The sequence below is a fragment of the Hipposideros armiger genome, unplaced genomic scaffold, assembly GCF_001890085.2.
Source record: "Hipposideros armiger isolate ML-2016 unplaced genomic scaffold, ASM189008v1 scaffold_22, whole genome shotgun sequence".
In the NCBI taxonomy this organism is placed as follows: Eukaryota; Metazoa; Chordata; class Mammalia; order Chiroptera; family Hipposideridae; genus Hipposideros; species Hipposideros armiger.
The window spans coordinates 5,739,285-5,752,193 of record NW_017731372.1 but is presented as its reverse complement, the minus strand read 5'-3'; the positions used below and the strand labels follow the sequence as shown (position 1 = coordinate 5,752,193).

The following is a 12,909-nucleotide window of genomic DNA, read 5'->3' as shown; positions in this document are numbered from 1 at the left end:
TTGCTCTTCCTAATGTCGTTCTTTTCCTCCTGTCCTTGCCCCAGTTTGCCTGTAGTTACGACAGACACTTAGATAAATTGGAATAGGGGATATTTTTTTATGTGTTAAAGGTGTTTGGATAAACATTTAAAGTATACTTTGAATTATGGTATTTTGGATTTTAATAACGAGAAAAAAATGTGGTTCGTGAGCACTATACACAATCCTGTAGATTCGGTGTGTTTCTGACCTTTGAAGATATTTCTTAGGTTATATAGAAGCCTGAAGAACTCAAGCTGCCTCAAAGAGATACATGTTTCTCCTTGTTCGGAGTGGGTTGGTGATTTTTTGACTGCCGTCAATCCACAAAGTACTCTTTGGGTTGTGTGTTCACTTCATGATAATGTGCCATGTTGAAAGTTCTAGCATAAATAAGACTGATGAGACTCCAAAGGATTTTTTTCTTTCTGTTTCCCTTAAATCCTAGGAGTACCTTTTATACTTTACTGAGAATAGATCCCTGGGAGTAGTAAATGAAAAGATCCTTTAAACCAGAGGTTACAAGGATCCATGTTGAATTTTCTTCTTTATACTTCAGTTCTCATCAGTGAAACATTTGTGCGCATGACCACCAAGAGCAGATTGGTCTCATGGCATAACATGATAGAAGTGCCTACACAGTCTGTTCATGCCAACGCTCGGGACGCTGCAGCTTCTGACAGACGAACGCTGGAGGCTCAGCATTTCCTGCTTTTGGCGTTGCTGGGCAGTGGTACAAGGAACCCCGCTAGGCTTCTGATGCCAAAGAAAGGGACAATTAGACCCCAGTGGGGAGAATTATTGGTATTAAAGATCACCTATTTCTTGTTTCTGGTAGTTGAATTTTTATAAGGGATAGTTTGTGAGAATAAGGGATGGAATTAACAACTACCAGTAGAAATACATATGGAATATTATAAGCATACAAAATGAGATGGGGTTTTAGCAGTGAATATGAATAATGTTGGAATATTATCATGTGGTATGGGGGGGAAAGCAAAGGTCTAGTTCAGGGGTCGGCAAACTGCGGCTTGTGAGCCACATTCCGTCTCAAAAGTTTGCCGACCCCTGGAAGAGCCAATCCTGTCCTTCACAACAATTTAAAAATTTTCGAGAGCCATAAATATATTTTTATATAATGACCATTATGTGAATAATATCCTGTAAAAATTTTGTAAATGAAACTATGATGGTTTTATTTTCATTTTCAGTTTTACTTCAGAGTCACATGTACATACCCAAAGAGCCACATGTGGCTCGCGAGCCGCAGTTTGCTGTCCCCTGGCGGCTCTGCCGTCTCAAAAGTTTGCCAACCCCTGGTCTAGTGCTCTACGTTTGTTCAAATCCATTTCTTCAGACAAGTAACGTTACCAGCTCCTGTAATGCCGCCAAGATGAATTTAGTTAATAACTTACCTAATAATGGTTGTTAAGTGTGGACTATTTTAAGAGAGTACAATAAGTATAATCTTATTCATCTGAAATGATGTTGAGAAAATCTGTCTGACTTGCAGAATTGGGCTTGTATATTTTCTTTGGCTTCCTTATGTTGCTCCCATTCTTTTCTGGTGTGTTATTTACGTGTGAATTCCCAGTTGTATAACTTGCACAATTGAAGTCCATTTATATAGTATGTAGCAAACATGAATAGTACTGTGACATCCTTAAGAAAGGCTGTGTTTGTCGAAGATAAGTAACTCCCTCTGTAGACTTTTCTTAAAAATTTTTCTCACTTTTATTAGTTGTTCTGGAGGCCTGTGAAGTAACAGGCACCAAAGTAGAGATAGATTCTCTTAAATTACCCAGGTAATCTTTTTTTTAAAAAGAATTGGAGCTGAAGTTATTTTTAGAGACTTACACACTTCAAATGTCAACATTTAAATTGAATATCTGAAAAGATTCAAGAATGGGTGACACTTAATCTTCAGTGAGGGGAGCTCTCTCTCAGTGCTTCTTCACCACAATCATAGTGTCTTTATAGCACCTCTCTCATTTTTCCAAATTTATTCTTTATATGCTTAAAAAAATCATCATCATTTGATGCTTTCGATATACTCCCCCACTCAACCTGTCTTCCCAAAGGTGAAACCTAGTTAAATATTAGGCCTTCCCAATTCTAGTTACAAAAAGACCCAGACTATAGTCAGTTGGAGCTTTTTCTACTGCTGTTACAAAGAAGAGCGGACAAGTCTCATTGTGCCGTGGAATTGAAGAACAAATGTGGCTAATCCTTATGGGATAAGTTGTCTGCTTTTTTTTTCCCAATGAGGAGCAGTCATTGTATATATTATTACTACGGGCAAAGACAGAGTAATCTTTTCTGTTAGACCATATGTTAATACAGTGCTGATAAGCAAGCGTGAAAAATGAAAGGGAGAAATGCATTAATCGTATTCTCTCAATAAGGTATGCTATCCAAGATAATTATTTCATGACAGTTTTAGTTATAGTACCTGTTTTATTATGAAATAAAAGATGGTTTTAGGAGCCTTTTATTGGAAAGACAATTGTATCAAATTAGTACCAAATTAGATTTTTGTCTTTATAAAGGTGAGCAAACCCATGAGCAGTTTTTAAATTGATGTGTTCCAATCCACAAATGAACAAATTCTGTGTGAGGGTTAAAGAAGCTATTATTTTGTCCTTTATGCTGACAGCTTCATTACAGATTGGCCTACTGTTGGCATTACAACAACGTTTGGCTCCTTATGATCTTTGTGCATGCAACTATAATATTAATGCAGCGCCACAGCACTGTTCATTAAGAAACGACTTTAAATGAGGTTGAAGCGTGTAAATTTGGAAAGATACAGATGTTAAATGCAGTCGTTTCTCTTTGTACACAGCCGTATGGCTAATAATTTCCAAGTGGCTTAAGCTCTTGTTAGCAGGAGTGCTGGTGTGTTAAGAATGGCTCTATAAATAACTTTAAGAACTGAAGTTGAAGGTGCTTCTTTTAAAGACTATTGTTAACTAAACATTATTGCCAAACAGATGGAAAGCATTTAGCAGCCTGATGTTTTTTAGGTCTAATTATATTATCACCAGCCCTGTACGGCTCAGTTGAAGAGGTGTATCCAGAGGCCAATTTATAATCATTTAGCCAACACCTGTTTGGGAGAAATTGACAGTCAAAGGGCACATTTAAAAAAAATCACATATGTTCTTGTGTTTATTGCCTCAATGTGAATGTTGTCTAGCTGCAAACAAACTTGGTAGGAGAAGGAAAGAAGTGTAAACAAAGCAGCACTTCCCAGCCACGTTTATTGATCTTAATTTGGCCTTTTTATCTGATTCACATCGTGCTTCATGGTTAAGTGAGGCCAGCAAAGAGGTATCACTTCTGATTTATGCATGTATATTCTGTTCAGTCAATTCAGAGGCTTCTGGTAGGAATGAGAAGTTCCTTTTTTTTTGTACAGATTCCATACCTTTTACCTAGTGAAACGTTTTCTATTCCGTATAGACGTATCTTATTTAAATAGCATTGGCATTCTGGTGAGTGATTTAAAACAGTCACAGCTTCATATAAAAACAAATGAGATTTAAGGAACCATAAACATCTTCACAGACTCAATGTTCATTGAGTTCTCTTTTGCAGAGAGAGGGCCCTGGTGCCTCCTTTCGCTCTCACAATGTGTTAATTTAACTTTCAAGGTTCAAGTTCTTTAAAAGTGTTTCCATGCCATGAAGGTTCAAGATTGGTGGTGAATGCAGCTCAAAGGGAAATTATAGAGAGAATAGATCTACCCTGAAAACAGTTTGAACCCGATGATCCTACCAACTTTTTTTTGTAGTTGTTTTATTAAAAGTGCTCTAATTTTTAAAAAATTATTTTTTTCAGTTACAACTGACATTCAATATTATTTTATATTAGTTTCAGGTGTACAGCATAGTGGGTAGTCATTTATATAATTTATGCAGTGATCCTCCTGACTAGCCTAGTACCCACCTGGCACTATACATAGTTATTGCAATATTATTGACTATATTTTTTATGCTGTATTTTACATCCCCATGACTGTTTTGAAACTATCAACTTGTATTTCTTAATCCCTTCAATTATTTCCCGTAGCTCCCCAACTCCACTCCCCTCTGGCAACCTTCAGTTTGTTCTCTGTATCTATGAGTCTGTTTCTGTTTTGTTTGTTCATTTATTTTATTCTTTAGATTTCACATATAAATGAGTTCATATGGTGTTTGTCCTTCTCAGTCTGACATATTTCACTTAGCATAATACCCTCTAGGTCCATCCATGTTGTCACAAATGGTAAGATTTCATTCTTTTTTATGGCTGAGTAATATTCCACTGTATATATGTACCACATCTTTACCCAATCATCTGTTGCTAGACCCTTGGGTTGCTTCCATATCTTGGCTATTGTAAATAGTGCTGCAGTGAACATAGGACTGCACATATCTTTTCCAATTAGTGTTTTGGATTTCTTCGGATAAATACCCATAAATGGAATTGCTGGATCACTTGGTAGTTATATTTTTAATTTTTTGAGGAACCTTCAATCTGTTTTCCATAGTGCCTGGACCAATTTGCTATTCCACCAACAGTGCATGAGGGTTCCCTTTTCTCCATATCCTCGCAAACACTTGATGTTTGTTGATTTATTGATGATAGCCATCCTGTCTATTCAGGTCTCTGCCTATTTTTAAATTGGATTGTTTGGTTTTTTTTTTTTTTTTGGTATTGAGTTATATGAGTTCTTTATAAATTTTGAATATTAACTCTTTATCAGATGTATCACTGGCAAATATCTTATCCCATTCAGTAGGCTGTCTTTTTTCATTTTGTTGGTGGTTTCCTTTGTTGTGCAAAAACTTTTTAGTTTGATGTAGTCCCATTTGTTTATTTTTTTCTTTTGTTTCCCTTGCCCAAGGAGATAGATCAGGAAAAGTATTACTAGGAGCAATGTCAGAGTTTACTGCCTATGTTTTCTTCTAGGAGTTTTAAGGTTTCGGGTCTTACATTTAAGCCTTAAACCATTTTGAGTTGATTCTTGTATATGGTGTATATGGTGTACCAGCTCTTTCATTGTAGTATTTTTCCTTTTTCTGACATATTGCTGTGTGTGTGTGTCACCTCCATTTTCTTATCACCCATTATTAACTCAGAGGAGTCTGACTTCTGTCCCGACAAATTCACTGCATAATGTGGTACTGAAAGTTACCACTGGCTACCTACCTACCTGAGGCAGTAATCCTATCGCATTCCTTATTCTTCATGGCTCCTCTTTGGTGTTTGGCATAGATGATCACTTTCATTTAAGCATTCTTTCCCCTTGACATCTGAATTACCATATTTTCTGGTTTTCTTCTTTTCTGAACCACTATTTTGTCTTTGTACTTTTTTCACGACAGTTTTGCTTGTTGTTTTATATACCTTCAATATTCTAACTCTGTATAATTTTCAAAATTCAGACATAAATAATATAGCTTTGCAGTTAAAGAGGAAGAACCACATAGCCAGACTGTTAGGGTTTAAATTTCACCAATACCACTTCTTTGCTTTATGAGCATTGTCAAGTTAACAGTTTTATGTTTGCTTTCTCATCTGTAAAATTGGTTAATAAAAGTATACCTACCTCATTGAATTGTTGAGTTACATTATTTAATTCTTTAAATCCCAGCATAGTGCCTGGTAAAAGTAAGCGTTCCAGTTACATTCTCATGTCTTAAGCTGTTATCTTTGTGGAGACTGCTCAACTATAAATCTCTAGTTTCCATTTAATTTCTAAGCTCCGTTCCCATATTACCATCTACCTTCCAAACTTTTATACTGAATTCATTCACTTATGTTTATTGAACATTTACTGTGGGAGATGTGTTGGAATATAGTTTTTGCCATGTACAGTTTCCTATTGCTGTCATAACAAGTTACCACAAACGTAGCAGCTTAAAACAACGAAATTTATTATGTCACAGTTCTTTGGATTGGAGGCCCGCCCTGGGTCACATTGGACTAAAATCAGGGTGCTGGCAGTGCTGCGTTCCTTACTGGAGGCTCTGGGGAAAAATCCACTTTCAGGCTCATTCAGGTTCCTGGGCCAGTGAGCTTCTTGTTTTTCTTTTTGTGGTTGTAGGACTGAACTTTCTTCCTTGCGTGGCTTTCAGGGAACAGCTGGTCTTGGCTCCTAGAAGCGGCCTGTTCCTTCTATGGCGGCCTCGTGCTTGCTGTGAGCTCCTAGAGGCGTCTCACTGGTGCTTCCCTGTGGGTCTCTATATCAGAGCCGGCAACCGCGCACCCCTCTCATACCTCAAATCTCTCGGATTTCCTCTTATGTCATTTCTGTACTTTCCACTTCAGGCCAGAGGCAGTTCTGTACTTTTAAAGGTTCATGTGATTTGATTGAGCCCACTCCAATAATCCAGGATAATCTGTTTTACTGTCTGTACCTTAATTACATCTGCAAAGTCCTTTTTGTCAGTAACATGACATATTCACAGGTTCTGGAGATTAAGGTATGAACGTCTTTGGTGACCATTATTCTGCCTACAACATATAACCAAATTGAAGGGTGAGAAATGCGATAACAGAAGTTGGTACTGTATATAGTGGGAGAGTGAAGGAAGAAAAGAATCATTGTTACTGAGAGAGAGAGACATTTGAGCAGAAGATGGAAAGATGAGTACTTGTTTGGTAAGTGGCTGGGGGCATTTCAGGGAGACACAGTAATAATAGTGGTAGCAATAATAATAACCGCCTACACCAGGCACTGTTACAGGATTGTCTCACTGAAATGCTCACATATGGTAGGCACCGTTATTATCTACCATTATAGCTTCTACAGATGAAGCTATAATGTCTTCGTAGTTAGAGTAGAAATGGTAAAATTATCTCATTGGGTAGTTGAAAGAATTAACACTGAGTACATGTGGCTAAAGCTTAGTACATAGGAAACGCTTAAAGCATGATAGGTGAGAGAGAGTAGAGGGCAGATAAGAGAAATACGTAGGAGGTAGAATTGACTGGACTTGGTCACTGCTCATGAAGGTAGGGACAGGATATCTTAGTGACTCTGGGAGCTTTTTGGTTTACGGGGTGGGGGGGACCGGGTGGAGGTGGGGAGGAGTTCCATGGATTGGTAGTGTTATTCAGTACGGTAGGAGGGGAAACAGGATTTTGGTTTGTTTTTAGTAGGGACAGGGCTTTGGAAAGAGGAAGGGATGAGATATCTGTGGGAATGTTCAATTGACATTAAATGGAGACCTGCACAGTACGTGAGATACTTAGAAGAGAGGTTGCTTCTAAGATGACATTGTCGCTATGACTTCAAATTCACCTTGTCTGAAATGGAATTTACCATCTTCTTCTCACACTGACTCCCCATCTTAACTCCTATTTCTTCTCACCATTCTTTATTTTCTGGAGCTTGACATATTTTTTTCATCCTTGACTCCCAGTTCTCTGGAGTTGGAGGAAAAGGGCCTGTTGACAGTGTTTGCAGATTTCTGTGGTATACGTGCTCCCCCACCATGGCCCGTTTCAGATGGTGGCTGCGTTTGTGTTACGTGGCAGAGTTTGAACTGCTGCAACAGAGACCACATGGGCCTGCAAAGCCTAAAATATTTACTGTCTGGATATTTACAGAAAAAGTTTGCCAACCTCTGATAATAGTGTCTGGAAAATAATGAAATGTTAATATGGTAGGATAATTTCCCATCTCTGTTCACTCCCATCCATCAAGATGGGTGAGGGTAGTGGGTAGTTTGAACGGGCAGTGTGTGAGGTCATGAAAGGTCTTGAGATAATTTCTTGGACTTAAGCCTTTTCTTTGAGCGGAGTGACACGATCTACTTCTGTTTTAAAAAGAAAATGCTGGCTGCTATTTTGAGAGTAGATGATAGGGCAGCAAAGATGGAAACAGAGATCTGTTGGGAGGCCATTGTTGTAATCCAGGTGAGTCTTTGTTTGGATCAGGGTCATAGCTGTGGAAATGATGAGGCGAGTTCAGGTTCTGGATATACTTTCAGAAAGAGCTGACAGGATTTGCTGATGGAAAAAGAGGAGTTAAGGATGAGTCCAGGATGGAGAAGTAGTACAAAAAGAATGCCTTAGGCTGGAGCCTGAGTTATTGAGAGAGATCATGTTATAGCCAGTTGCTACACAAGGGGTTTTAGGAAGAAAATTGAACTTGAGCGTTTCCTGTAAAATTTTCTTTTACTTCTTAATCATAAATGTTTCATGAGGAAAAATTCTTTGTCTAAATAATTTTTCCTTTACTTTTAAGAAATATATTTTAAAATCAATCTAGGAAACATAGTAATATTCCTAAAACATGGCATTTTTAGAAAAGGAAACCATAATAAAGCCCAGTTTAGATGAGACTTTTTTAATCCTGTGATTTGGTAGCTTTAAAAAAACATCTATTCAGAAATAAACAATCTTGGCAGAGTCGATTCCAACACTTCTCCCCAAACCCTAAAAGTATAGTTTTAATAAGTTATGAGTTAATGTTTTGTTGTATTATGAATAAATTATTACTCTTATCTTTTATATAGGTTTTACTTGTAATGGACACAAGGACAGAACAGACATTCATTTTAAAAGTAAGTAGAATTTGTATGTTTAATGAATTTAGAAATGTATTTTCAAATTCAGCTTCTGAAAGAAAAATTATTTAATTTTTTTTTCTTGGGTGTTTGAATGTTCGTTTATGTTTGTGGTGATCTGTATTTATTTTATTTTTTGTCCTTCCATCACAGTTGATGAATACTCTGTAGCATATGTTTAAAAAGCGTTTTAGATAAGAGAATATGGAGGAAAAATATGGATAAGTTGAAGACTCATTTCATGCTGTTTAAATGTATAGTGTATAGTTTAAATACCTCTCTAGTACATTTTGTATAATTTGTGAAGACCACATATAGTCTCACTTTTGATTATGATTATAGTTCTTAAGTGCTGAAATTTTGCCTTAAAGTCTTTGTTACAGGTATTTGAGAAATGTTGTCAACATCCCTAGTTCTCTTTTTGATCTAAATTCAGTTTGATTTTCCATGTAACTCAGTTTGTAATTAAATGAAAAAAGAAAGAAAAATCCTTCAATTTTAAAATTTTGAAATGGATTGTGATGGTACATATTCTAAAAGTATCCCAATTTAAACATTGCCACCGCATCTAGAGTTAATTTCACATTTCTTTTGCTGATACCTTTGCCTTTACTTATCAGCATGGCAGTACGTTGCGTTGACCTATACTGAAACAAATTTCTTTTTATGAGTGTAGTTTATCACTGACATTTCTCTAGATTTTTAAACCAAGGTATGACATCAGAAACTACACACACCTGTACCTTTGGAGAAAACTTAAAATAATCTTTGTACTTGTCGGGAATAGAATTTTAAAATTACCTGTTTAATGTAGGAATACCTTTTGTGGCTCAGGAATTTGAATTGATCTTACAGTGTCCACTGCTTTCAAGATATACACAAGTAAAATAAAACTTAAGAAAAGGTCATAGAGAAATAACTGTGTGTCATCCTGATGACTTCGTTTGAGAGCATCTCTAATAAAAACACTGACCCACGTAATTGATTTTAATGGCAGCTTTGTGGCATCTTCCGTTCTCTGGACTCACGCCAGATGTCATCAGTGGAGCCTCCAGGGACTGAGGGGCATAGAGCAGCAGATGAGTGGATTCTCTGAAGCCCAGAGTAACTCGGATAGATTAGTTTGGTTGATAAACACAGAGCACAGCAGGCTCCAAAGGCAACTGAGGGTACAACTGACCTTTTTGTTCTCTGTCAGGGTCTAAGGAAAAGCAGTGAATACAGCGGGAACAGAAAGACCATCATCCCCCGCTGTGTGCCCAACATGGTGTGTCTGCACAAGTACATCATTTCTGAGGAGTCGGTATTTCTTGTGCTGCAGCACGTGGAAGGTTGGTTTGTACTCTCAATTGTTTATGGAACGAAGGATGTCACCTACTTAGATTTGTAATTTCTAGAATGTTCTTCTGTCATTACGTGAGCAGTAAGAAACTGTTTCCTTAGTCCTCTGCTTTCCTTCCCTACTTTGAGTTGGGAGGGAAAATCAAAACCCAGGTGAGCAGCAGATTTCATCAGAAATACAACAACCTTGTTAGATGTACTTAACTACTTACTATCTCCTAGAAGCGATCTGACAGGATGAGAACTTTTCAGGCGAGTGGGTGCTACGAGAGCCAGGCTTTATTTTAGAGATTTTATTTTGTTCTCTTGTTTTCTGCTGAAAGGATACATTAATGTTAGATACCTAAAATAAAAAGCATCCCCTGAAGAATTAATTAATTACCTCCTTTTTTAGAAGGCACAGGTATTTGCTTGACATTTGACATGACCTAGTTATTATAATCTGGGTTTTTATGAATACAGCTGTTGGCATCACATATGGGTATAAAGAATGGTACTCTGCCTTCAAACTATTTATGAAATTTTAGCTCTTAGTAGAGGGAACAGGTGGCAAAAAAATATTATGTTTTGATTTGTTTTTGCCCTTAAATGCCTGAATTTAAATAATAGTTTTTTATTTAGAATGACTGAATACAGCATAATGTAAATATAAATACACATAATAAATATTAACTTTTAGCTTTTAAGAGGTGTTCTCAAAATAGTGAAAAAAATTAAGTTATTTTCCAAATTTCATGAAGGTGTTATTATTTTTACATTACTGAGAATAAAGAACTATTGTGCTTTACTAATAGGCATAGCATCTGACTTTAATGCATTTTCCCAAGAAAATGAGATATTGCTTTGTGGAATGAGGTCTCCTGATAACTAATGCAAGATTTTTGACGGGGGCAATAAACTATTAATACTGTTTATTATGAAGTACAGTACAAGATAACTACAGATGGAGGGAAGACCTCCATATGTGGTATTTAATAGGAAATTCAGAAGGGGCTCCATGGTCTCTCAGGTATTAAGAGAGTTAATTGCGTGTGTGAATTGGATAACTAATTCACCTTTGTTCAGACATTATAGACAGCTTTTATCTGAGGATACCAGTGCATTACAGACATTATTGAATTAGAGGTCATGTCATCTGATAGCGGAATACAGCCACCTCTGGTGTGGAACAAAAATAACTTGCATAGTAATAATCCATAATAATTTAGAACAAGGTCAGTAGGATGAACGTAATTATAGTCAATAGTCTATTACCCAGGGTGGATTATTCATGTTTGAGATTATCTGTGGCAAAATTTTAATCCTAGTTTACCTCTGCTGTTTGCAACTTCCTCTTCCCGTTCTTCTCTTTCTTCTCCAAATCATACTTCAGTTTTTCTTCTGCCATCTTCTCAGCTTTTCTTATACTCCCTAAGGTTTTTTCAACTGAATTTACTTCAGTACTATAAAAAATCTTTAGAATCTGTCTTAAAGACGTAGACATAGGGCTTTCAAAATTTCTACTGTTTTGATTATCTTCACTGAGTCTCTTTTCCTTTATTGTTGACCATGCCTGACTTTGAATGGTCACATGACCGTAGAATTTGTCCTGGATTATTTAAACTTTGGCGGGCGGACCTCTTTTGATTGTGCATTTCAGCTGTCTATTGTTTAATTTTAAGAAGATTTTATAATACAAAGATATTAAGTTTTAGTATAAATAGGGACTCTGGATTTATTTACTATTTAACAAATTTATTGAGCATGTATTATGTACTAGGCTCTCCTTTAGGTAAACAAGACAGAAAAAGAGCCTGCCTCTTTGAAACTTACATTTCTTTTGTCGTCAAACAGAAAGAAAAAAAAAAGCAAGAGAACATTAGATAATAATAATACTGATCTTTCACACAGAGAGAGCTAATAGGTAATGAACGACTAGGGGACTACTTTAGATTAGGTAGTCAAATAAGTCCCCTCTAAGAAGGTGACATTTGAAAAGAATTCTGAATGATAAAAGAAGTAGCCATTTGGATGTAAGGGGGAAGCCCATTCCAGATACAGGGATCAGCCTAAGAAATTGAAGGCAAAAACAAACTTGGAATATTTGAGAAATAAGAAAGGAGACCGTTTGGTTGGAGTGTAGTAGTTGAGGGAAATAGTAGATAGAATATGTGCCTTTGGGAGAAGCAGGCAGGAGCCTTCTATGGCAGTGTAAGGACTTTGGCTTTTTTTCTAGTGCATTGGCACCATTGGACATTTGAAACAGGGACAAGGTCTGATTTATATTATAAAAAGATCAATGGCTGTTGTAGAAAGACAAGAATAGAAACAGTGAGAAGGCTAATAAAGTAGTCTAGGCAAGAGGCATGATGGCATGGCCTTCTGGGGTGCTAGCAGAGATGCTCTGAGGGCAGAGTCCATGGCACCTGTGATGGAGTCGAGGTTTGGGAGAGAAGACTTGAGGGTAATTGCTTGGAACTGGATGATGGACAATGTGCTCGTTTTCACATGTTAGTGGTACTTTCTTTGTTACCTCTGTGAATTAGGAAGTTGTGCATATATCATAAAAAGATCATTTTCATATGTGGAATAAACTATTACTATAGTAAAAAGGTTGAACAGTTGTTTTTTCCATAATATGAATGCTTGACTATTTATGATTTGTGGTTTTAGCTTCCCTCTGCTTACAAAACTATTCATGATTCACATGGGTCTCTTGGTCTCATTTTCTCTCCATTTTTAAGTCATTCAGTCAGCAATGAATTGAGTGCTTACTGGGATACAGGTTTAGTTCTAATAGGGCCGTGAACAAAATAGGCCAAGACTCTGCCCACGTGGAGCTTACATTATTATTTTTTCTTTAAATTGTATTTTTTTGGGGGAAGGTGCATCTCACAGCGGCCTATGAGGAGATCGAACTGGCAACCTTGGTGTTATTAGCACTACACTCTAACCAACTGAGCTAACCAGTCACCCCGGAGCTTACATTATTGAGGCAGAACAAATA

General features: G+C 36.9%; 1 protein-coding gene across 7 annotated transcripts in view; it reads left to right on the top strand.

Annotated features, from left to right (window-relative positions):
* RPS6KC1 (ribosomal protein S6 kinase C1) overlaps positions 1–12,909 on the top strand; it is a 141,661-nt gene that overhangs the window by 87,418 nt on the left and 41,334 nt on the right. For all 7 annotated transcript variants that reach the window (XR_002123132.1, XM_019635524.1, XM_019635530.1 and 4 more), the window contains 2 exons: positions 8,532–8,579; positions 9,781–9,913. Coding sequence is in view for 6 of the 7 variants with exons in the window: in XM_019635524.1 (XP_019491069.1) it covers positions 8,532–8,579; positions 9,781–9,913 (181 nt within the window). In the remaining variant the exon portion in view is untranslated. The remainder of the gene's footprint in view (positions 1–8,531; positions 8,580–9,780; positions 9,914–12,909) is intronic.